Source organism: Parambassis ranga, chromosome 18 (assembly GCF_900634625.1).
Source record: "Parambassis ranga chromosome 18, fParRan2.1, whole genome shotgun sequence".
In the NCBI taxonomy this organism is placed as follows: domain Eukaryota; kingdom Metazoa; phylum Chordata; class Actinopteri; family Ambassidae; genus Parambassis; species Parambassis ranga.
This window is the reverse complement of record NC_041038.1, coordinates 6362882-6385382: the sequence shown is the minus strand read 5'-3', so window position 1 is coordinate 6385382 and position 22501 is coordinate 6362882. Positions and strand designations below refer to the sequence as shown.

The 22501-nt window shown below is 42.5% G+C and overlaps 1 protein-coding gene across 3 annotated transcripts in view; it reads right to left on the bottom strand.

The window, feature by feature from the left end:
- Positions 1-22501, bottom strand: part of LOC114451033 (ADAMTS-like protein 1) — a 73925-nt gene that overhangs the window by 8736 nt on the left and 42688 nt on the right. The window contains exons 1-14 of one of the 3 annotated variants that reach the window (XM_028429554.1): positions 16356-16475; positions 13938-14065; positions 9433-9478; positions 9115-9351; positions 8382-8508; positions 7971-8045; positions 6910-7067; positions 5061-5172; positions 4843-4981; positions 4602-4652; positions 4297-4501; positions 3653-3800; positions 3490-3574; positions 262-587 (exon numbers count right to left, since the gene is read on the bottom strand). In XM_028429554.1, the coding sequence (XP_028285355.1) occupies positions 262-587; positions 3490-3574; positions 3653-3800; positions 4297-4501; positions 4602-4652; positions 4843-4981; positions 5061-5172; positions 6910-7067; positions 7971-8045; positions 8382-8508; positions 9115-9351; positions 9433-9478; positions 13938-14065; positions 16356-16409 (1891 nt within the window). In that variant the 5' untranslated portion in view covers positions 16410-16475. Of the gene's footprint in view, positions 1-261; positions 588-3485; positions 3575-3652; positions 3801-4296; positions 4502-4601; positions 4653-4842; positions 4982-5060; positions 5173-6909; positions 7068-7970; positions 8046-8381; positions 8509-9114; positions 9352-9432; positions 9479-13937; positions 14066-16355; positions 16476-22501 lie in introns of those variants that run through there. The other 2 variants (XM_028429553.1, XM_028429555.1) reach the window with 2 other exon arrangements.

Genomic DNA, 22501 nt, shown 5'->3' with positions numbered 1-22501 from the left:
GGTCACTTGGTGTCCAAATTTTGTACTTCCATCATTCAAGGGCAACTATTGGATTGATTTTTGTTTTGAGAAATGAATTTGTCCAGGTTTATAACAGCAAATGGCATTCCTACTAGCCTTGCACAATTAACAGTTTTAGCAAGCTAATGTGCTAGTCAGAGAAAGGTGCCTTCACGTGCTAATTATAGCCTCATTTGTTAACATTCTTCCAACTTCTCTTTCTTTATTGTCTTATATGATAGAGATCAGTTAACAACTTACCTCCCCCACAACTCTCTGAGCACTCCGTAAAGCCCTCATACTCCCAGTCATGCAGTTCCTCTCTTTGTAGTGTCTTGCCTCCCTCCTCCTCCTCCTCTTCTTCATCTTCCTCTTTGCCATCTTCTTCTCCTCCTTGGCCTAACACTCCAGAGCAGGGAGTACGATAGCAAGGCTGGCTTGTGGTGGGTTTGACCCCCTCGCATTCATCATCAGGCAGGTCAGCAATGCTCTGGGAGAAGGACAGCAACACCTGGCACTTGACGGTTCGTCGCTGGACCCCAGCGCCACAAGTCCTGCTGCAGGGCTCCCAGGGTCCGGGGATAAAGCTGGAGGGGAGAGCCAGAAGATGATTATTTTAAAGTATAATAAACATTCTGCTAGACAAAGTGGTCTGACTGCAGTTCACAGGTTTGTAGCATTTCCTATAAACAAGTTTTATTCATTTGCTTTTGCTGCTCGGTTCATAAACTAAGTATTTAGGATATGCAGACCTGCTGTGATTAATTGAACAGCTGTGAAGCATTAAGAGCAGCTCCTCTTAGATAAACAGCTTTCAAGCGCATCCTTCCTCATCTTAAAGAATGGATCAGAGGCGGAAATACTTTCAGGCCCAAAGACTGAACTGTCAGCCATTCAACAGATTTAGAAAAGAGATAATAAAAAACTAAAATAAAAAGTAAAAAAACAGAAAAAAAATGAAGCTGAATGAAGAAATTAAACTACAAAGAAGACTGAATCCATCTTTATCCTCCAATTTAATTTGAAAATTCAGCTTCAATCCAGATGGGGGTTAGAGGGGAAATCCTCACACTACGAACAGGGCTTTCATAATGACTGAATAATGTTCACGTCTTGAATCATAACAGCTGTTTCAAGCTGCTCTAGTGTTCATTAAGTGTTTGTGTAGCAGTCAGGGTACTGAGATACGAAAATACAAAGACAGCACCTGTGATCCACTAATGATGCCTTATTATTAATCTATTACATAGGAAAGAAAGCAAAATGTTACTGATCCACCTGCATGCTGGCAGGAAGTCTGTGTTTCATGATCTCCACATTATTGATGTCAAGAGTATTATTTATTTAGAAGAAGTAAGTCTATAATTAAACTCACATCAGATCCGTTCTACATAGGAAGTTAAAATCTTTTCATATGTGTTAAATGTAACGGTTCATAAAACATTCATGTGCATGCTGATTACATCTAAAAAAATATAAAACATATTTCTCTTAAAGCTAAAAATCCGCTTTTTAAAACCAGAGGTTTAACGTAATTTCAAATCAGTACTTTAAACTTCAAAGAAAAGGAAAATGGGCCAACATTTTATGGACAATATTGGCATATCAGACATAAAACTTCAAGTATGTGGACATTATCTGAAGTACATGTAAATGTATTCTAAAGTGTCACATTTATCAAGTGGTTTGTAACTAATAATATTAACTAAAATATTGGTTTCATGTGCTAAAGAGCAAGCTAATATTAGCAGCTGTGCTGTTTAGCCAGTTTAGCTAACATATTCTGGTTTTATTTTGACAAATATTATCCAAAAGCTAACTTAAAGAAAACATTTGAGGTATTTTTGCTTAGTCAAAGTTTAAATATGGCTAGTCAAATTGTCCTCTTGACAAACTACCTGAGGCATATTGCTCGCTGACTACAGAATTAGCTTTGGCGGTATAGAAGCATGCATATTAATATATATTAACCGTTTCCTTTTCGGTGACTGTATTCCGAAGCACTGTTATATTTAGCATTTCTAAAAATATTTTTCTATGTTCATTATATATCAGAAAAGTACCAGCCTCTAGCAGGGTTGCAGCATTCCTCCTCCACGGTTGAACATGTCGACCACAACACACACAGGCCCCGTGCTGTTTTATAAGATGCCTCAATAAAGAGCTCATAATTACCGCTAAAGTTTGGCTCTTTATGAGAGCTTGAGGACTCATTGTGTTTTGGACAAACAAATGAATCACCGGCAGTTAGACCTTGGAAGAGAAACACGAAAGCCAACAGGCGAAACCACAGAAATGTTTGTCTTCATGCGTAGTTAAAGTACATCTGTCAGTTCAAAAACAATCCTGATTTTATTCATGGATGGAAACAACACATTTATTTGATTTGAGTTTTTGTAATATCCGCCAAAGCCCCAGGTTAATCACATCAATTAAATTTCTATTAATGGAAATATTTTATGAAAAATAATATTTGTGTCCAGATTGTGGAGCATGTGTGGGTTTAATTTTTCAAGCAGTCGGTGGTTGAGGACAGGCACAGCGCCTGGCAGTGACACTGCAATAAGTCCAAGGCAGGAATTTCCTTCTCCTTGCTCTCGTGTCCGTAACCTGGCCCCATATGGTAGGCAGATATTGTTGTTGGCTCTAAGAATGGCGGCATATTATACACAGATATTTATGTGCTTTTGAAGGAAGGACAAGCTTTTTTTTTTTTTTTTGGTACAGAACAAAATCATATGTTTTGGCGTCCCTTCTCCTTCTATCTCTCTCTCGTCTCTCTCCAAAGATAAGTCACACTAACAGATGTTTTGAACTGGCTAACATGGTTGCTAATGTAAGTCATGCAAGACGCTGGGTAGAGCCCAAACATTGTCCATCTTCAGAGGACAGCCATTATTAGTCAACTAATATGTGGGGACAAGAACATCTGGAACATCTGAGGAGAGGTTTGCTGAGGTAATGCTGGTAGACAGAGACCGAACGGTCCAAGAAGATGTTTTTCTCTTTCACCTTCAGACCCCCCCACCCTCGCCTTAAATAACCTCATCCAGCGTGTGTGTGTGTAAACATTTCACTCATATTCACTGCATATTTTGTCAAGTGTCAGGAAAAAAAAATCTACAGGCCGTGCATTTTGACAAAAATTGCTGCTGACGTGAACACAACCACGATACTGTGGTGTTTTTTTCGTGGCAGCACCGGGCCCCGTCTGCTTCAATTTCACCCCCAGGTAAAGATGTCAGTTCCAGGTTGTGAAAACTCTTGTCCTGATTTTTGCTTCTTTCTCTCTCTTTTAATGCTGTGAATGCTGTGCTTTTTCCAGGTTATGAACTTTGGGAGCCATGTATAACTTTAACAGTTGCAGTTTAGCCCCAAAGAGATCACATGATCTAAGCACTTTGACTATATAGGTGCTATACATGTATAAAAAAACCATAGATGACATATGAGTATGGATGGTTCCTGTGGACCTGGGCTGTTACTCACGTTGGTTCCTCAGTCGCGCTGACCTCCTCCTCCAGCTCTATGGCCTGCTTATGCCACACAGGTTTGGCTTCAACGGGTAGCGTATCTAGAGCAAATGACATGCCACAAGATTTTAGACAAAAGTAGCTTCGTGGTTAACGAAACCTATGCTGATCTCACCCACCGATGGACTTGTAGCAGGGCACCGTCACCAGACACTCCTCCTTGATGTGGGGTTTGGTGGTGGGGTTGCAGCCTCCAGCATGTAGTCCTCTGTGATCGATGCACAGCACCACCCTGTAGCGCAGACCCTGACCACAGGTCACCGTACACTGCAGGTGACAGATAACATGCTGCATTATTTTATATATATATATGTATATATAAGCTGTAGTATTTGACTCAAGGGGGGCATTGAAAGAGACCTTCCAAATCCCTCGCAGCTCTGCGCCCAGGAGAACTCTGTGTATTTTCTGCCAAAGCAAGCATTTTTAATGGCAGAGGAAGAATGTGCTACATAAACAGCGTCCCGGGTTTTTAGGGGGCTGCAAATGGGGTTCCCTGGGCTTCTGCATGTGCCTCTTAAACAGGTGAGGAATAAAAATACCCATGAGGACATTTATATTGGTCATTTATGGTAGGAGCCTCGATAATCCCGTTTAATGGCTCGAAGGATGAAATAACTCTGTAGGTGTTGGGAGTTTTAATCATGTTCTGTTTGTTTTGGATGGAGAGTTGAAGGCTTAGAGTAGCAGAGGGACCCTGGACTTCTTTAGTAGGTTGTACTTTAGCTTAAAGTCATCAAATGTATGGGTCTGAGATACTCACAGGTGACCACTCTTGTGCCAGCCAGGTGGGGCAGTCGAAGGCGTTGCAGGGCTGCAGGATGGCCGTCTTTGGAGAGTACAGACACTTCCACTCCTCTGTGGCAGTAATGGTTCCCTGCATATCTTCCTCCACACACGATACAGAGCGACTCTGGATGCCTCCTCCGCAGGAGGTGGAGCAGGCCGTCCAAGGGCTGCTCTCCCATCTGACATATTATACATAGAAAGTGACAGTACAGTAGGTGCAGGTAGGTTTTTAGGTTTTTATTATGTGTGTGTTACTATTTAAAATATAGGAGGACGTACCGAGGCAGGGGGTGATACAGGTCATACGGCATAATTTGCTTGTAGCCATCACTAAAACACAAGCAGTGAAACTGTCTCAGTTAAGTAGCCAAAATGGTGTCACAGACCAAATCCACAGACCAGAAGAAATAACCAGGCCCAAATACACACCTGGGTTCAAGTCCAGGAGCTGAAACTGAGCTAACATTATTGGATCAGGGCCATAATCACCATGTCAAAGATCAAAACTCTGATATCTAACCTGTCAAGGCAGGGTTCCATGTTGCACTCCTGCAGCTTGGGTTTAGGTTTGACGTTTTCTGGGTAATAATGGCAGTACTGGTCCACAACCACCCGGCCGCTCCTCAGGTCGTAGCACTCGGCTGAGGTTAACTGGTAACCTACAGACAGGGGAAAATAGTCAATGGTGACACTTTTTTGACATTTTTTGTGTGTGTCATGTGTCACAGGTGCACTTACCTCCACCACATGTGACAGAACAAGGGAAGAAGTCTGTCTCTCTCCAGCGGTGGGCAATGGGCTGGTAGTAGATGTACTGGACCACACTGTCTGCTCCACCAGCAAGCTGCACCTACACAAACAAAGTGTCACCATCAAATGTTTAATAAAAACCCTATATAGTTAGTACCTAATCAGGCTGTTGTTCTGTCGTTCTGGTTTTAGTTGAATTAAAACCTGTGTTGGAGTTTGTGCCCTGGCAGTTTGTGGTTTCTCAAACTGACATGCGTCGCAGGTCAGGCGGTCTAAGATAATTGCACATAGTAATCACGTTTAATTTAGTACTAAAAATGCATTTACAGGCCAGAAAATTTTAGCTTATACAAATGCCCACTAGTGAACATAAAAATGGAATGCCATGCATTTATTTAACATAGGAAGATAGTGTTTAAAGCAGGTTTTGTGAGTCAGCGCCCCATATTTAGTACAATCTAAAGCTTCACACAGTGTTAATGAGTGCTCATGCTATGTCTCCTAAAGTCTAAGGTGCTTATTACAGGGACTAAAAAATTGTTTTTTTACAGTGTTCCTTAAATAAAATAACAAATAAAGAGTGTTTTTTATAGAAATTACGGTAAACGATGTGTGTCAGTCTTTCATTGGGTCGTGCCCCCAGACACATTATAGCAACAATACACATAAATCTGTTCACTCAGTCATGTGTTTACTGTGGAGAGACTGTCTGGCAACTTTTTAATAGAATTTTCCTTTTGTCCAAACTCTTTTACAGCACTGCTATGATATGAATTGGCCGTCCGCCTTGAAACAGATTAGAATATTATGCATTTATAGCGCCTCAGGTTTCAGCCTGCTCGGTTTTCTATTTATTGTGCGGTCCTGACTTGTGTTTATGAGAGGGGAAGTTTTCACAAGGGCTTCCCACTCTGTGGCCTGTATAATTTTTAATGTCCATCTGCCTGCTTTAGTTGGAGAATTTGCAAAAATACAACTATGCCACTATGTCACGACAATGTGAAACTACTGACTATATATGACTGTAAATAAACATCTGAGGGCCAGATATACATCAAGTTTTCATCTAAATTCATTTCAATGGAGCAAGTACAAATTCCCTTTGACACCATCGAGTAATATTGAATGTGGCAGCCAAACACATTAAATCATTTAAAATTATTAAGCCAAAACCAACCACTGGGTTTTAGCTATGTATGTTTGTGCTACTATTATTAATGCATGACACAATGCTTCAAAAGAGAACAGACAGAGAGGCTGTTTCTTTTCTCTCTCTGTACTCTAATCTTTTAATCTAAACACACAAACTTAAATCTACAGAGAGGAGTTCAGGAGGAGTTCATAAATACATATTCAACTATCAGTGATTTGTGTGGTAACATTAGCAGTTTTGAACACACAAGCAAACACACAAGCCTTCAGTGAAGGTTGATGGGAACAGGCATGACTTCATTTTTGGATGTGGCGGGAGCCAAGCCCTAAATCAAACCCTGTTTTATCGTCTTCCTCTAAATCGGACAATCATTTACAAATTAAACATGTTGAAGCACCATAAACCGATTAAGGACCTGTTTACTGTGGTAATAAATCAAGAGCCAAGTGCTTTTTCTGTGTAATTTGACTTCAGGAGTCGCCCCCTGCTGGGCATTGGAAAAAAACAGCCGCCAATTTTGTCTACTAATGTATCAAATGTAATTAAATTCAGAGGTAACCTCTTTTTCTAAAATAGTGTTACACTTTAACAAGTGACAACAGCTGCTTCTTGATGAATGAAGGTCTAGTGTTATCCCCCCTTCTTCATTCAGTTTTTACTCATATCTGAACTCTGTGTTCTTACTTTGACTGTGAAGTCTGCTCCTAGTGGGCCTGTGATTTTCAGCACCTCCTTATCTGAAAGTTTCTGGTAGTCCAGGGTGGTGTTCTCCAGGTGGTACTGCCCTGTTTTATCCAGGACCAGCTCACCTTTCACCCCTTGTAGAGTCTTACTCTCCACATCTGCAGAAAAGAGCGCACGGGCCACATTAGAGCCATAGAACAGTCACAAAATTCTCCTAAAATTAATTAGTCTTTGCACATTTTTCATTATTACTCTAATAAAAAAGAAGATGTGATTAAACAGTGTTTGTAGAATGACTTTCATTTATCTCAGACCTTCAGTCAGATCCTGTTACACACAAAGAGTGTAGTCTGGCTGTTGTGTTTGGAGCCTTAGCGCTTAGCTGTGGCACTGCCAGGAGGTTCATGTGGGTCTGCGATCGGGCCAGCACTGCAGTGAGCTTTTGCTTCGTTTGACCTCACCTCACCCCCAGCCTGACAGGGTCTTTGTGTAATTCCAGCATGGACAATGGGGAACAACACAGAAAACAAGCAGTAACCAGCCATCATCTGCTGACAGATGGTTACAATTTAAGTGCCTCCAGGCAAGAAGGACGGAGGGAAATATTTAATGAAAAATCCGTCCATTCAGGAAACGATTTGTATACTAAGCGTGGAGCGAAGGATGGGTATGGAGATGAGACATTTGTTATCGATTTGATCCAGAGGGGAGTTTGATGCCAGTACTTTGACATCAGTGATATTTGTTGGATCCCTTTCATCTTCCCAGAGCCAGATCAAAGGGAAGAAATATATACCTCTATTGCTTAGCTTTTATAAAGCCAGTCTTTATAAAAGAAGCCACAGTGTAATCTCTTCTTAATTATAGATTTCTATTGAGCTATTCATTACAATGTTTTATATGCACAATGCATATAAAACATAACTCATTGTTTACATGTGCAAGAAGGCAAGAGCAATGCAACAATGAGTATTTGTCTTCAGTTTACAGTATTTTCTTGATGTATAGATCATGCTCAACTGTTCTGCATGGAAGGGCACCCTGGACCTACCAGGACTTACACAAGTGATCCGGGCCTTTCAGGACCAGGCGTACATGACGACTCTTGTATGGAATGATGACCACTGTGTCCTCAGCTTGAGTCAGACAGACAGAAAAAGCAAGTTAATGACATGAATGCATTATTTTCAATTCAACATGAGCAATTACAGTTTAGTATTGAACTTTCAGGCTGATATAAAACACAGAATATGCAAACTGATGCCACAGAAAATTAGATATTCTAATGGTTAAGCTTTCAAAAATAACTAGATCCTACATTTCCCATAATGCATCTCAAGAGAATCCCACCAAATCAAGAAAATAGCAAGATGACAGAGGTCAAGGCAAAAAACAAAAAAAACAAATCTAAAACTAGCAACAGCATGGACCTCTTTTAAAAAAGCAAACATAAAAATACACATATTTCTTACTTTTTCCTGAAGCATGCTGGGATTTGTAGTGCCCTCGCACAAGTCTGCAGGAGGAGCCGTCTCCATTGCAGACGCCGCAGTTGTCCTCCTTCACTGTGCTCCCCAGCTCATGATCACAACCTACAATCTGCAGGACAAAGATCATTAGAACATGTACTCAGATATTCTGCAAACTAATCTGAACAAGTAATACAAGTACTCAGGTTGGAATTCAATTTAAAAAGAGTTTGTTTTTTATTTCTTCATGCAAAAATATTGGATGAAAACCATCCTTTTGGGTACTTCAGCACTCATGTTTGTATTTCTAAGATAGCATGAAACATCAACTTTGAGCTCACTATGTTACCATTCTCCTCTGTTTTCTATTAAACATTATCTTCAACCATCCATAGTTGATTGATGGAGTTTTTTGCGATCTCTGTCGGTAAGACAAAACCAAAACCACAATGTGATTCTAAGCTTTGTAAGAGAGCGCATTCAAATCCATGTGTATCTCTGCACACGCAACGCCTTGGGATGTAATTCCATTCAACCGAGAAAAAAAGCACTGTAAACTATTTCCTGGCCTGTCAGTCAAAGCTCAGATATCTTTCTCATTGGGTATTCATTAGTAAAGCAGATGGTATGATGTAAGCCCACTGTGTGCTCGGCTTCATGCATTTATTTACATTTTAGCATCCATATACAAGTTACCGTTCAACTAGAAAGTAAAAGAAATAAATCTGTGACCCACCTGGCAGGCGCCACTGATACACATGTCCAAGGACTCGGTGTAACAGCGCGTTCCGTCCAGCACTTTAGGCGCCAGCTCCACCACAAGGCCTGAGCCCTTGGCTTTACATTTGAGAGTGCAGGGGTTTTCCGGATCGTTGTACACAGGCAGCCACTCGTGGTACTGACCCTGGTATCGCACATCTGCGTGAGCTGAACACTGCTGGGCCCGGAAGTCCCCAGCATCCGGAGGGCAATCCTGATGAAGACATATTTAAATTTGTATGTGGGAAAAGGCTCCCCTGACATCCATTACATAAAGATGAGTGTGCTGACTTACCACATTACTGCACGTGCGATATTTGATATTCTGCCCTTCACACGTCCTGAAGAAGAAGAAAACATGTGGGTGAAGTGGCTTTAGGAGTGAATGATAAAACAAACCACAATGCACAGCAATCATCCTGGCCTGAAGCTGCTGGTGTGTGTTATCCTCTCTGTTCTGGAACTGCCGAGCAGGATATGGAATTCTGCTGTGATAGTGCGGCAACCCACAAACATGAGTCTGTGGTGTGTTTGCAAAGCTTTAACAGTCAAATTCACACAATGTGAACAAAACAAGGGAGTGGTTTTACAGGAAGACAAAGTGCTATTTAATGTGTTAACTTTTATGTTGTATTTCCTGACCTTTGCATTCAATAGGAATGAGAGCAATCATTCCCCGGTCAATTTAATCTCTTTTCTGGTTCATATTGTCAGTAACTTTGTATTAACCCTTTGACTCTTTTCAAGCAGCATGTGAACAGAACAAAACATATGACCAAAGTCTGTATATAACATAGACGGACCCATCCTGTTACTTGTATATATACACCAGGTTGTAAACATGTTTATTTCTGCTGCAATTGTTACACTAGAGCCGATAAGGATTGACTTACTGTTGGGGCCTGCCCCTATAGGCTACAGGTGGAACTGCAGTTTTCAGCCCTGGATTTGCATATAAATTTAAGAACATCTATGAGGATCTCTTCTAAGGTTCCATGTGTTTAAAAAAAGTGCTTTTGTAACAAACCATGCCAGCATTAAGGCTGATTTCAAAGTTTAATTTCACCTTTGATTAAAACTAACACAACTTACTCATAAAAAGAATGAGCAAATCACAAAAGTAGTGGAGTAAATCTTCAGAAACAGTAGTCCGGTCTATAAACAAATCCCTTCTCTATAAACCAACAGTGCTGCACATACAGTAGTAAAGCAGACACAGTAAAGCCCTCCAGTCTGTGTCTGCTGAACAGATTGGAGCAGTTTGGATCAGGACTCTGTGCATGACAGTGTGCAGTGTCTCTGCCCAAATTATGGAGCTAACCGCTCAGTGAAAATGAGGATTCCTCTGCGCTTTGATGCCAAGTGATGATAAACCATTGATGGTGACTATGATAGGCCAATTTCCCAAGACCCCAGGGGAAACTAATCAAATGATATTCTTTTGAACTTAAGAGGAATTCCAGTGTCGTCGGCCCTTAGCTAATCTGGAATCATGATTGGAGGCAACGTTTCAAGAGTTTGGGCTCAAGGATGAACGAGGGCTTAAGGAGTTTTACGATATTATTCCACTGAGTGCAGGGACTGGATGTGGAGCGTGTGGCATGGCAAGAACATTAGAGCCTGTGACGAATCTAGACAGTCACCTCTGCCAAGCCAAACAGCAGGTCGCAGGGCTTCAACCCAAACAAGCGACTTTCAAAGAGCAGGAGCTGAGAGACAGGTAGCTAAGACGTGGATCAGTGAGGAAAATTCAGACTGGGACAAGCAATATATAAACTAGACATTAAATAATAGGCAAAGGGAATAAAATGAATTCCCTTTTCATTTCCTTTTGACTTTGGAAGCTCTGAAATGGAGGCTAAGCAGCAGCAGCAGCAGCAACAGCAGCAGCAGAGCCAGGGCTTTCAGGAGATTCATCATGACGTCATCATCATCATCTGTTTGGATTAAAATATAAGACTTTCTGCTGCATATAAAACATAACTCACAGACTATGACCCTGGTCTGAGTTTTAGCTACGCACAAAACTGCAAACAGAGTCAGCCTGCCAAAAGCATCCTCACACAGAAACGTGAACTAAAATCTAACCATGAAAAATGCTCATAATGTTGCAGTAAAATTTGTCTGGCCCATAATGTCCATATATATGTCATCAGCTCCTCTCGTTAGATTGAAAGTAATTGCAAGCAGGGCTCTGTAACCTTTGCCATAATATTGATACACTTGAGGGCACACGAGAGTGTGGCTGATTATATAATGCCTAAAATATGCTCGGAGCTCTGCTATTGATCAGGATAGAGAAACTGAAGGCATAGATGTAGATGATGTAGATCCACATCTAAAAGGTGGAACCACTTCCACTGTCTTACAACACCTTTTGACCCTGATTATCATGCCATTTGGTGAAAATGTAGAGGCTCACATGGGGATGATTTATAAGAATTTCGGTGATCTAATATCCTGTTTTCTTTAGTCCTGTGGTCACAGAGCATGTGGATGACATCATCTTTATTGTAGGGTAGTGACAGGCATATGAAGGGGGTTGACTCCAAAGATTGGTTGTTTTGTCCATTTTGGGGACATAGTGCAAGGGAAGTTTCCTTCCTTGGAAAAACAATCACTATGAAAGTTTTTAAAAATAGACTTTAAGCACAGCTGCAGCATGCCTGGATAATAAATGCTTGTAATTTCTGCATATCAATGATCCATTAAGCAGAGAAAATGTCTGATCCCTGCTAATCATTTAACAGTCTCAGTAAGGTGCAGGATTCTCTCTTTCCCTTCACTGTCTACTAAACTCTGGCCTAAAATAAATGCTAAGAAGAAGAATAAAGTGTTTGCTAACCACAAGCATTATAGAGACTGAAACAGCACTTTCTCTCTTGCCACGACACCCAATCCATATGTCCACACACGCTTCAAACCAGCTTTGCTCTTGTTAATAATGGAGTTTGTGATCAAGTGAAGTGTGCTGTATGGATGGGACTAATGAGGCCCAGGCCATCTGAGTGCAGACTATCTGCAGTGGCAGTATGTGTGTGTGTGTGTGTATAAAGTTGGTTTGGAGGGTGTTGCAGGCCCATTTCCAGAGAGTCTCTCTCTCACACACACACATACACACACAGGGGCCTTGTGCTGTGCTTTTTAATGACGCTGTTTGATCTGCCACCCGGGGCCAGGCTACCGCTCCCTTATTCCCACGCAACAGCGGGGTGAGGTGGGACGGAAGGTCCCAGCATTTGCTCAAGAACCCCATATATTAAAGCTGCTGCCAAAGGACACACCAGTTTGTAAACATACCATAGCCAGGACCTGGATGAGCACGTACATCCACACATACACTCACCGCATACATCCCATATGGAGCTCAAAACCCCAAACACCTCTTAACACGTCAGTTGCTTTTACAGCCAGTAGCATTCTGAGGTTTGCCTGACCAGAAAATTCTGGGCAGGCAGAGAGAGGTGGTTGCTGCTGATATCATGAAATGAACTCCTCAAAAAGCTATTGGCCTCAGTGTTTACAGAGCAGTTCAGGGGGGCCTGCTACTTTGGGGTTAAGGTTTTGACAGTCTAATGCTTCTCGGCCTTGTTCTCCTGTGCAGATGGATTGATGTGGAAGCAGCCTATAGTACATCTCAGTCACTGTTCTATGATCTCACTGGTTGCTCCTGTCACTGCTGGAGTGAAAGAAAGGTGACTTGAGCAGCACGGCTTATTGGCTACCTTTAGCCAGTGAGCTATACATTCTGGGAACTGTAAAATGGAGGAATGCAGTGAAGTCACCCTGGAGCTATTTCCCAGCCTATAAATGTGACAACATACCCTCTCACTCCTTCTGTCCCCCTTTTTTCTCTTGTTGCTTAAACCCATTTGTAATAGGCCACTTTGTCCAGTACACTTGGCCTCCAGCTTTAATCCTGGAGCCCAGTGGGTTAGCTCGAAGCCTAACCAACCGATGACTTTGGCACGAGGATGAAAGAACCAAGAGGTCGATGGTGCAAGTTCCAGTTCCTACTGAGACATAAGCCATGATGATGAGCAGTGGGAACCTGACCAAAGTGAGCTCACTGTTTGTCACACAGAGGAGTTATTAAAAGTGACATGTACTTTGGCCAGGGACATTGATTGTTCTCTGATTCGTGATAAAAACATGTTGGGGCCATTACTGAAAATCAGATTCCAATTGTCACTGATGAATTTAAGGTTTACGCTCACATGGCTGTCTAGACAGTTTTCTGTTGACCCCTCAGGGATTTATAGCCATCACATAACAGTCATGTGCATTTTGAGCCCTCCCATTACAGCCCGCGGGAATGGAGCCATTTGATTGGTGGGATTTACTCAAGATTATTAGCCTGAATCTTCAAGTCATGATATTGCATTTTAATGGATCTCAGTCCAACTTCAGTCATGACTATAAAAGAAGAGAGCTTAGATAGTGTGTGAGCACACGCTTACAAATTGCCCATGGGATGTTTCCATTTAACTGAAGGTCAAGGAGGGCCAAGCTTTCAATTTACTGTAAATCCTCTCCTCCTGTGATGTAATCGTCTTTATATGAGCAGCACTCACAATTCTAAAAATAAGTCATTTTATGAGTCATGTTAAAGTTAGCATGCTAACATGTCCAAAATGGGCAAATGAAGCTAGCATCTATTATGTACACATCTTTAACTTGTTGTATATGTATTTAATCATACTACCGATTAGCATTAGCATGTTGCACTGAAAACTATGAAGAGGTCCCACTGGTGCTTCCACAACAATGATGCACACATCACAAAGAGTGTGGCCTTACTTGGAGCTGAGGCATCGTCTGAGGGAGTAGGAGGCTCCACCACCGCAGGTACGAGAGCATTCACTCCACGAGCCCCAGGCATCCCACAGCGTGTCCCTGTCCTCCTCTGACCGGGCCGTCCGTGAGCTCTACACACCAGAAAGAAGAGGAGAATGATCAGGTTCTAGGTGCCCCTTTAAATGACATCTGGTAGAGATAAGAGATCCTGTGCCTGTTTGAAACTAATCAGCCATAGGTTGAAAACAAGAGACCTAATTTCTATAAGCTGCTGAAAACAAAACAAGGGTGCATGTGACAGGATGAAAGAGGTAGTTAGAGGAAGAAGCTTAACTTCTGACCTCTGTGCATATGACAGACATACAAATGTCTGAGTCATGCTTCAGATTATGAAATCCACTGTTAAAGTTAGGGCCACACTCGTGCACCTCTCTCTCTGTCTCTGTCTCTCTCTCTTGCATTGTGCTGTGTTTGGCAGTAGATGTAGGAATATTACTCCAGTGCCCAATATCAATATTATGAGAAGATAAATTTTTGTGACGGCGAGGACAAGGACTCAAATCTCATCATTTTAATCTCCTCTTTGCCGTGTAAGGTCTTTTGTGTTTGCAGGATTGGATTTTCACTGGCAGTGTTGGGCAGTTGGGTCATCTGTATCGTTTCCATCCTTACATCTTCTAAATACTAGGCCTAACTTAGGTTAAAAGGGTAGAATTCAGAAGATCAGCTTGAAAACTAGCTCAGTGAGAAATGAAAAACTGGTTAAATGGATGAAAAACATTTGAAAAAAAAAACTTGGAACTTGGAAGTAACAGTGGGACAAATCATCCACCTCCTGCGGCAGCAGGAATGTGGCTCAGTAGACCAGAGGTGCAAACACATTCAATAAAATAATCTGCCATTCAGCTGCCCTCTAAAAAGAAAATGATCATTTTCCACCTACAGTAGGCAGACTTTGGTGTCAGCAAACCAAGGAATAGAGCAGCTACTGTGTGTGTTAGACAGCCTAACGCTATGAACACCAGATTGTGTTCAAAAATCCAAATCCTGCAGATGAATAAACTTCATGTTTAACACCTGCTCTAAAAATCATTTGAACCCACTGAGCTGATACGTACTTGACAAAAAGGTGCACAGATTTAAGAAGGAACTCAAGTTATTCTGACCTTTTCCTAACAGCGTGGCATTGTACTAGGTCTACAAAGATGAATGAAAAACAGATATGAGGGTAATAATACAGCCTTGATTATTTTCTTTGGTCCGTGGTAGCAAAAACAGCCACACAGTGCAGAAAGGTCTGCTGGGTTCACGTTATTAAAAGTGCGTTGGGACTGATATAAATGGCTGTCAGTGCTCATGACGCCTGAGGAACAGCAGAGGGGAACCCAAACACACAAGGCCAGCGAAGCATGCAGCCAAACATATCGGCAGCGGCGCTACTTTCTGCACGGGCCAACTATTTCAATGTTTGGATCACGGTAAATAAACACAGGCTGTGCTCTGGGCAGCCGGTTAGCACACCACCTTAACTCTCCTTTGAAAAGCAATCAGTGAATTTTGCACTCAATTACAACTGTAGAGCTGTGTGTGCGAGGTCAGGAGAGCCGGAGGCTGGAGGAGAGAGAAAAAGAGAGGAGGGGAAGCAGATGAAGGATGGATGAGGACGGAGATGAAGAGGTTGTTTGGCCGGCTGCACTGCTATTGTTCTCAATGGAGGCGGAGGAAGACAAGGCTCCACTAGTCCTGCTGGGCTTTGGATTCAATAATCAGAAGGCTCAGATATCCACTTGGAGTCTTTCTAACCCTCCATCACCACATGACCCACCTCTCCGGCTCTGATCCCTCCAGGATTTTTATTTGCACTGGCCTGTATGCTCCACGGAGGGACTCAGACTTAGACTTTGTGGCTGTCACACCCCACATTTTCACATTTGTTACAAACGGGGAAATAAGCACATGATAAACGATGACTGATCTCCATGTTTTGAGCTATTCCGGATTCTATTTGAGTCACCTGTCAGCAGCTGAGACTAAGTACATTTTCCTTGAAGATGGAAAACTTCTAAAAGAAACCCGACTCCGGTGCCTTCTTCTGCAGACTGCGTCAATATACATACGATGGATGGCCTTTACAGTCGGCACGACACATGATATTTGCACATCTGCTGAATCCCTTGTCATGCGCGTCGGGCTGCACGGCACCACACTCGCTGTCATGCTGTGAGGCAGTCACTGCAGTGGAACAGGGAGCACTAAATGCACAGATATAGCTGGCCTGAGCATACAACTAGGTGGACTCCAGAGAAAGCTCCAGTGACACACAGTCATAAAATCCATACAATACACGCATTACAGTGAAGGTTCTCTGACCAGATAAATAGAACACTATACCCAATGAAATCTGAGTAAAACTGACAGTACCAGAATGAGAAGAGCCATCACCAAAAGCTTGCAGGATAAAAGTTCTGCCTCCATGTCTGTGCCTGTATCCTGATGTGCGATGCACTGCACTCCTCTGCAGGTCGTGTGTCCTCTCCGCCTGCCGTCTCCTCTCTGACTTGATCCCGTTCTTCCTCGTGAGTAACTTTGGAGAAGTTGAGGAAGGGATGGAGGGGAGAAGGGGGGGAGTGTGTGTGATGTGTTGGGGGAAGTAATCGTGGCAGGAGGGAGGGAGGGAGGATCGGAGCCCCACGAGTCCTCAGGTCTGGCACACTAGCCAATCAATAAAACGGGCCTCAGTCAAGCGTGCTAGTACAAACAAGGAGCTGGGCCAGCTGCAACTTCACAGCTTCACACGTTTGTGTGTAAGTGTGTGTGTGTCAGACAGTTGGAATAATGGCAGACAGACAACTGTAAACCAATTTTCTTCTTTCCATTTCTTCTCCTAATATCTCAAATTTCTGTCTCACATGTTTCTTTTTTTTTTCTTATTCCACTCGCTCTCGTGCCACTGGTTCTCACTTCTTTTTCAGCTTTGGACATTTTGATCCATCTTATTTTCCAGCAGAGAAAAAAAAACATTTCAGTCACTCTGGAAAGTCACTCTGGAAACACAGAAATGGGTGACTTCAAACACTCGACAACACATTTGACATCACATGACTCCATCTGCAGCTCCAGCCTGTGTTTTGAGAAATCCATGTAAAATCATATGACACAGTCTGATCACTGAAGCTATCAGGATAGACTTTTTTACAGCCATGGTGACTTATTTTTTGCTGCTCCTTTATGAGCTGAGGGTCTACTTCAATAGAGCCTTTCATAACATCTGGCAGTTTAAGCCGGTGAACATTTACACTGTGGAGGTGGGGAACAAGCCAGGTGTCCCCCGGAGGGACAAATCCTCTGGTTGTAGAAAAAAAAAACACACCCAGTTAAGATGGACAGCTCTTGGCACAGAGGGAATATAATACACACTGAGTGGCTTTCCAGTTTCTTTTTAAAAAAATCTTAAATTGAACATTAGAAATAAAGCAGTCAGAGTTGGTGCCAACCCTTGATGTGACTCACAAGGTAGCCAGGCTATCATTCAGGCATTCAAACCCCCCTGACGTTCCAAAGACAATAAAAACCCTGTGCCCTTCAAATCAAGACTTCCCAATCAAACACCAAATCAAAAACCACATAATTGCTATCAATTAAGGCTGCGAGGAATGTGCTGCACTCCAGAGCAAACAGCCAGCAACTCTAATCACAACATCGCAGCACAACACACACACACACACACACACACTGTTTTTATGTTTGACACAGCAGACCAGCCTTGCTGACAGTATAGGACGGTATGATTTGGTGGAAGAGGGATGTCTGTGTGAATTCCATGAATTGAGGAAAACACACACTAAAACTCTCCATCCACTTAAAAACAGTGTGTTCTGCACAGCCAGCAGGGAGGGACGCTTTCGCAGTCTGACACAGGCCTTACAACCCCCACGCAGCCTTAATCCGTAACCTTCTGATATTTGCTTTCAGAGGAAATCCTTCTCATATTTGCGAATGTGCGACTACAGAAAATAAACCGCGGCATCAGTGATGTTCAAACTAAACACAGGAGGAGGAAATGAATGTGTCTGACTGACACAAGCTTGGAGCCAGTTCTCTACCACAACATTGTTGGAGGTGTCTCCTCACCCTTTAAACAACAATCCATGAAGATGATGAGGTGAGAAAACATAATAGTGCATTGTTTTGAAGGATTATTCTGCTCTATTAGACTTTAGATCTCTCTATTTTAGTCTCTGTTGGTTCTTATAACACCATATGCTCCAAAGTAATCACTGACATCTGGAAACAAGGTCAACTTGTGGCTGACATGGCCAGAAACACACACACAACACCCTTGTCAGATTATCTAAAACCCTCTATTTAGAGGTAAAAGTGAAATCAAGTGGATCCAAATGTCGGAAATGGTCCTTTACAGTTTCCCTTGTGTACATTATCTGTTGAAAGGAAGCCCGGCTCTGATCATGTGATGGCTACTGGCCCTTTCTAACCTCTTTTTAGCAGTATTTCAGGATTTGGAATTCATTTGTAATAATAATATTATGCCATAAATGTAATCAATGTGATAGATGGATAGAATCTTTTTTGAAGGAAGATGTGGTTGGTAGGTGCTGTGCATCATGATCTCAACAACCATTGGTGCAACCTTTGCAGCCAACAAATATCATGCCTCCGGGCATATAAGAGACACATCCCCTTTGAAGGAGGCAGCTCTCATCATCAGTCTGTCCATTGGGGTCATAGGTGGAGACAGGGACAGAGCGACCCAGACCTCCCTGCCTTCACCAGCTTCCTCCAGCACCTCCTCCAAAGCTAACTTGTAGATGCAATCCCTCCTTGCAGTTCCTGGGTCAGCTTCATGGCCAGATCCACCTTCTCTTAGATGTGGAGGAGCAATGGACATCTGAAGTTCTTATCTGATCTCAGAGTGAGGGGGCTTTGTGGACTCATAACCCACAGGGTCCATGATATGGGTCGAGTGCATTGTTGGTGATGTCCCACTGGGAGGAGACCCCAGGGAAGACCCAGGACACGGTGGAGAGACTATGTCTCTCGGCTGGTCTGGGAACGTCTCAGGCTTCCCCCGGAAGAGCTGGAAGAAGTGTCCGGTGAAAGGGAAATCTGGGTGTCCCTGCTTAGACTGCTGCCCCCGCGACCCGGCCCCGGATAACCGCTCGAAAATGGATAAATGGGGGATGGCAGGTGATGGGTAGTTCCCGGTTTCAGCAGCAGAAAATCAGCCCGTGATTTTGAAATTTATGATAATTAATATAAAAATTCTTTTGGAAAAATCTGTTTTGTGAAGACACAATGATCTTTGAAAGCCAAAAAAATGTTTTTGAGCCAGGAAGTGAGGTTGAGGTTGTCCACTGTCCAAATATTAGCCTTCAACTAGGAGCCATCATGTATTAAGCTGTACCACAGCTCTAAATTACTACAGTCACATTGGCAGCTATTTCTTCTTCCCTTTTTTCCCTAAATAATATATTCAAGTGAACAACTGGCAATGTAAGTGGTATTTTTTACATCATACGTCACCATATACATGTGTTGTTGAGGCTTATTGAGAGGAAACGATGTAAGCTAAATGTGCTTGTTGTTTTCACTTTCTGACATAATGATGGAAAACCAGCCAATCAGTTTAAAAAAAACATGCCAGCACTGCTTCTATCATCGCTCACTGTCGGGTAAATCGACACTAGGAAAGCTCTCTCATGCTAAATGTTTTTTAGGTCTTGTAAAGGGTCAACAAGTTGGCTTTCCAAGCAGCAGAAGTTTTAACTGATCCCTTCCTCTACTCCTCTGTGGCGGAATAAAGGGTCAAATTAAAAGATTGCCATATTATGAGGTGATGACCTGAGCTAACAGTCCCAGAGTTCTCAGAAGGAGAGACAAATGAATCTAAAGTTACCACCGGCTGACGTTAGGTTACATTAGAAAGCTCAAACCTTTTGGCTCCCACGAGGAGACTTAAATGGTTTAGGCGGGATAAATGGTAGCCTCCCCCACCACCCCCGCACGACGACGCATGTGCTCCAGGCATGATTTACACCAAAGCCATTGTTTAAAAAGCTTTCTGGGCCACAGTATAAAATGTTTTACCAGGACAAGGGTTTTACGATTTGCAGCTGAAAATCAACCACACTTCCCCATCCCACCAAAACCAGGGGATTAAAATGAAGATGTAATTCCCTGACAATCAGCTCAATCCAATTTAAGCCAGATGGGAGGAGAGCTGAAAAATGGCAGCTCCAATAAGAAGTATTCCATCTAAAAGTTGTAGAATTTAATATTTCGCTCCCCTCCTTAATTATTTACTATCATGTAATACTTGATGGGAAGTTGGATCATTGGATCAAGCGATAGCACTATCTGCTTTCAGTATTTGGTGTTAATCTAAAGATGATAGATTTACACATCCATAAACACACCTTCTGAGGATACTGTATCATAGTTTAGGTGGGAGGAAATGTAGCGCTTCATGCTCAGCCGTGGGATAAATAATGTGCAGACTTGGCCTCTAACAGACCCATCTCTGCTGGCATAGAGTCTAGGAGTTCTTCTGACTGAACTCCCCACAGCTCTACGGAGGAAGACATTTGTTCTGCCTGGATATTGGTCCCAGAGTTTTTTTTTTAACAGCATGAATGAAAACAAAATGATTTGTTTCTCTGAATAGCAAGCACATACTAAGGTCTTGTCAGCCTTCATTGCCCCGGAACAATCAGTGGAGGTTATGCTGGATGGCTTACAGCAGTTTCAACATTTAAAATGGTGAATTTATTTTACTGTTCAGCCAGGCCAAGGAATATACAACAAGGTTAGGAGCAGTATACTGTAAATTAAAATCTAAAACAGAGTGCAGCTGGAACTAATGGGAATGTCATTATGAACCAGAGCACTGGACAGACTGTACCACATAGAAGATGTGAAAGAAAATGTAAGGGTATCATCAAGCAGATGGCAAAAACTGCAGTTCCTCAAATGACCACCAGAGGGTGTAAAATTTAGTATTTTTGTTTCTGTTTATAATATATAACAGTCCTGTTATTAAATAAAGGCATGTTTATTTTGAGTCAGTTATGAGTGCTGAGGGGAAGACCAATAGGATGACGCCATTTAAAATGCTGTGTATGTAAGGAATTGCCCTAGCTGCTGACCGACAGAAAGTGGTGGGGGCTTCCGGTCCACGGGCCGTTCCCCCCACTGGCAGTGACCACGCCTGGTTTCTCCCGTGATCCCTTGGGACTGGAGGACTATTTGTACACTCATCTGCCTTCTCCTCGTCGCCAGATCGTCTTAGCGGATTTCCCTAGCGTTCCAGCATTCTTTCGGATTACTCTTCTGTGTGTATTACCCTTGTTCATACCTTTGCCTAGCCGGACTGATTCCCTGGTTTTGGACTTTGTTTGGATTCTCACTGTTGGTGAGCTTGCCTTTCCCCTGCCTGTACTGTCGTTCCATTGCCGAATCTCTGCCTGGACTACATAACTGTAGGTTATTAAAGTAATGCGAAGTATCTACACTGCTGGAATTAGTCTTAAGATCTTTTTAACCCCATAGCTTTCCCAGAATGAGAGGATTTTTTTACATGTAAAAGTTGAGTTGATAAGTCTTTTAGGCTGTGTCTGTTGATGGTGAGTGTACATAGTTGTCATAGAAGTGGAGAATATACAACTATGCCATCTGAAAAGCAATCGTTTCCTGACAGAAAAGGACTTTTTTTTATAAAAAAAGGAACCAAACCTCTACTCATGGCATAATATTTTATAATAATTTACTGTACTCTTTATAGTGACATACTGAATAAGCCAGTAACCACAATCTGATCCCACCTGAGCAAGCCTCTAAAAGTCCACATGCAGCCCACAGTGCAGAGGAGGAATAGGGCACGTAATTAAGAATCAGCAGTGACATTTACTGCTTCCTGAAACTGCGTTCATATGTTCTCAGCGCCAAGCTTTTCCCATTAGCACATCGAAGAGAGCTCATATGTTTTAGCAGCTTTCTGGTGAATGCACAGGCTAACTCCATCAGAGTCCCACTACACCAACACCAACACACACACACACTACACGTCCCTCTTTACCAGGCCACTGTGGCGTTTTAAAGAGGGTATGAAAGGAGGGGATGGGCATAAATTAGCCGTGTAAACCCGCTGGAGTCATCTAAACTGGCCAGCCAAGGTGGGCTAGAAGGAAACTGGGAGCGTGGGACCCGGATCCAGATCTGGGCAGATGTTAAGGTAAAGCTGTGGCTTATTTATAGACAGGCCAAAATCAAGTTGATCCCCTATGCTTCAAAAATGGAGACCACATTGCCACATCACCTGGATATTATAGCTTTCCAGAAGAGTTTTCTAAAACTGTACTTCATTTTTGGATGCCAATAAAACTGAATGTGCAATTCTCTTCAGTTTTTGGCAATTTAGAGTCTTGCAGCTCGTTGTTTTGGTTTTACAACTCACTATTTAACTGCTTTCAGAAGAACAAAGGTCACTGGCTCCAACCATCAATGTCAGCATAATCACTAGCAAACAAAGAGTCACAACAATGGAATAAAGG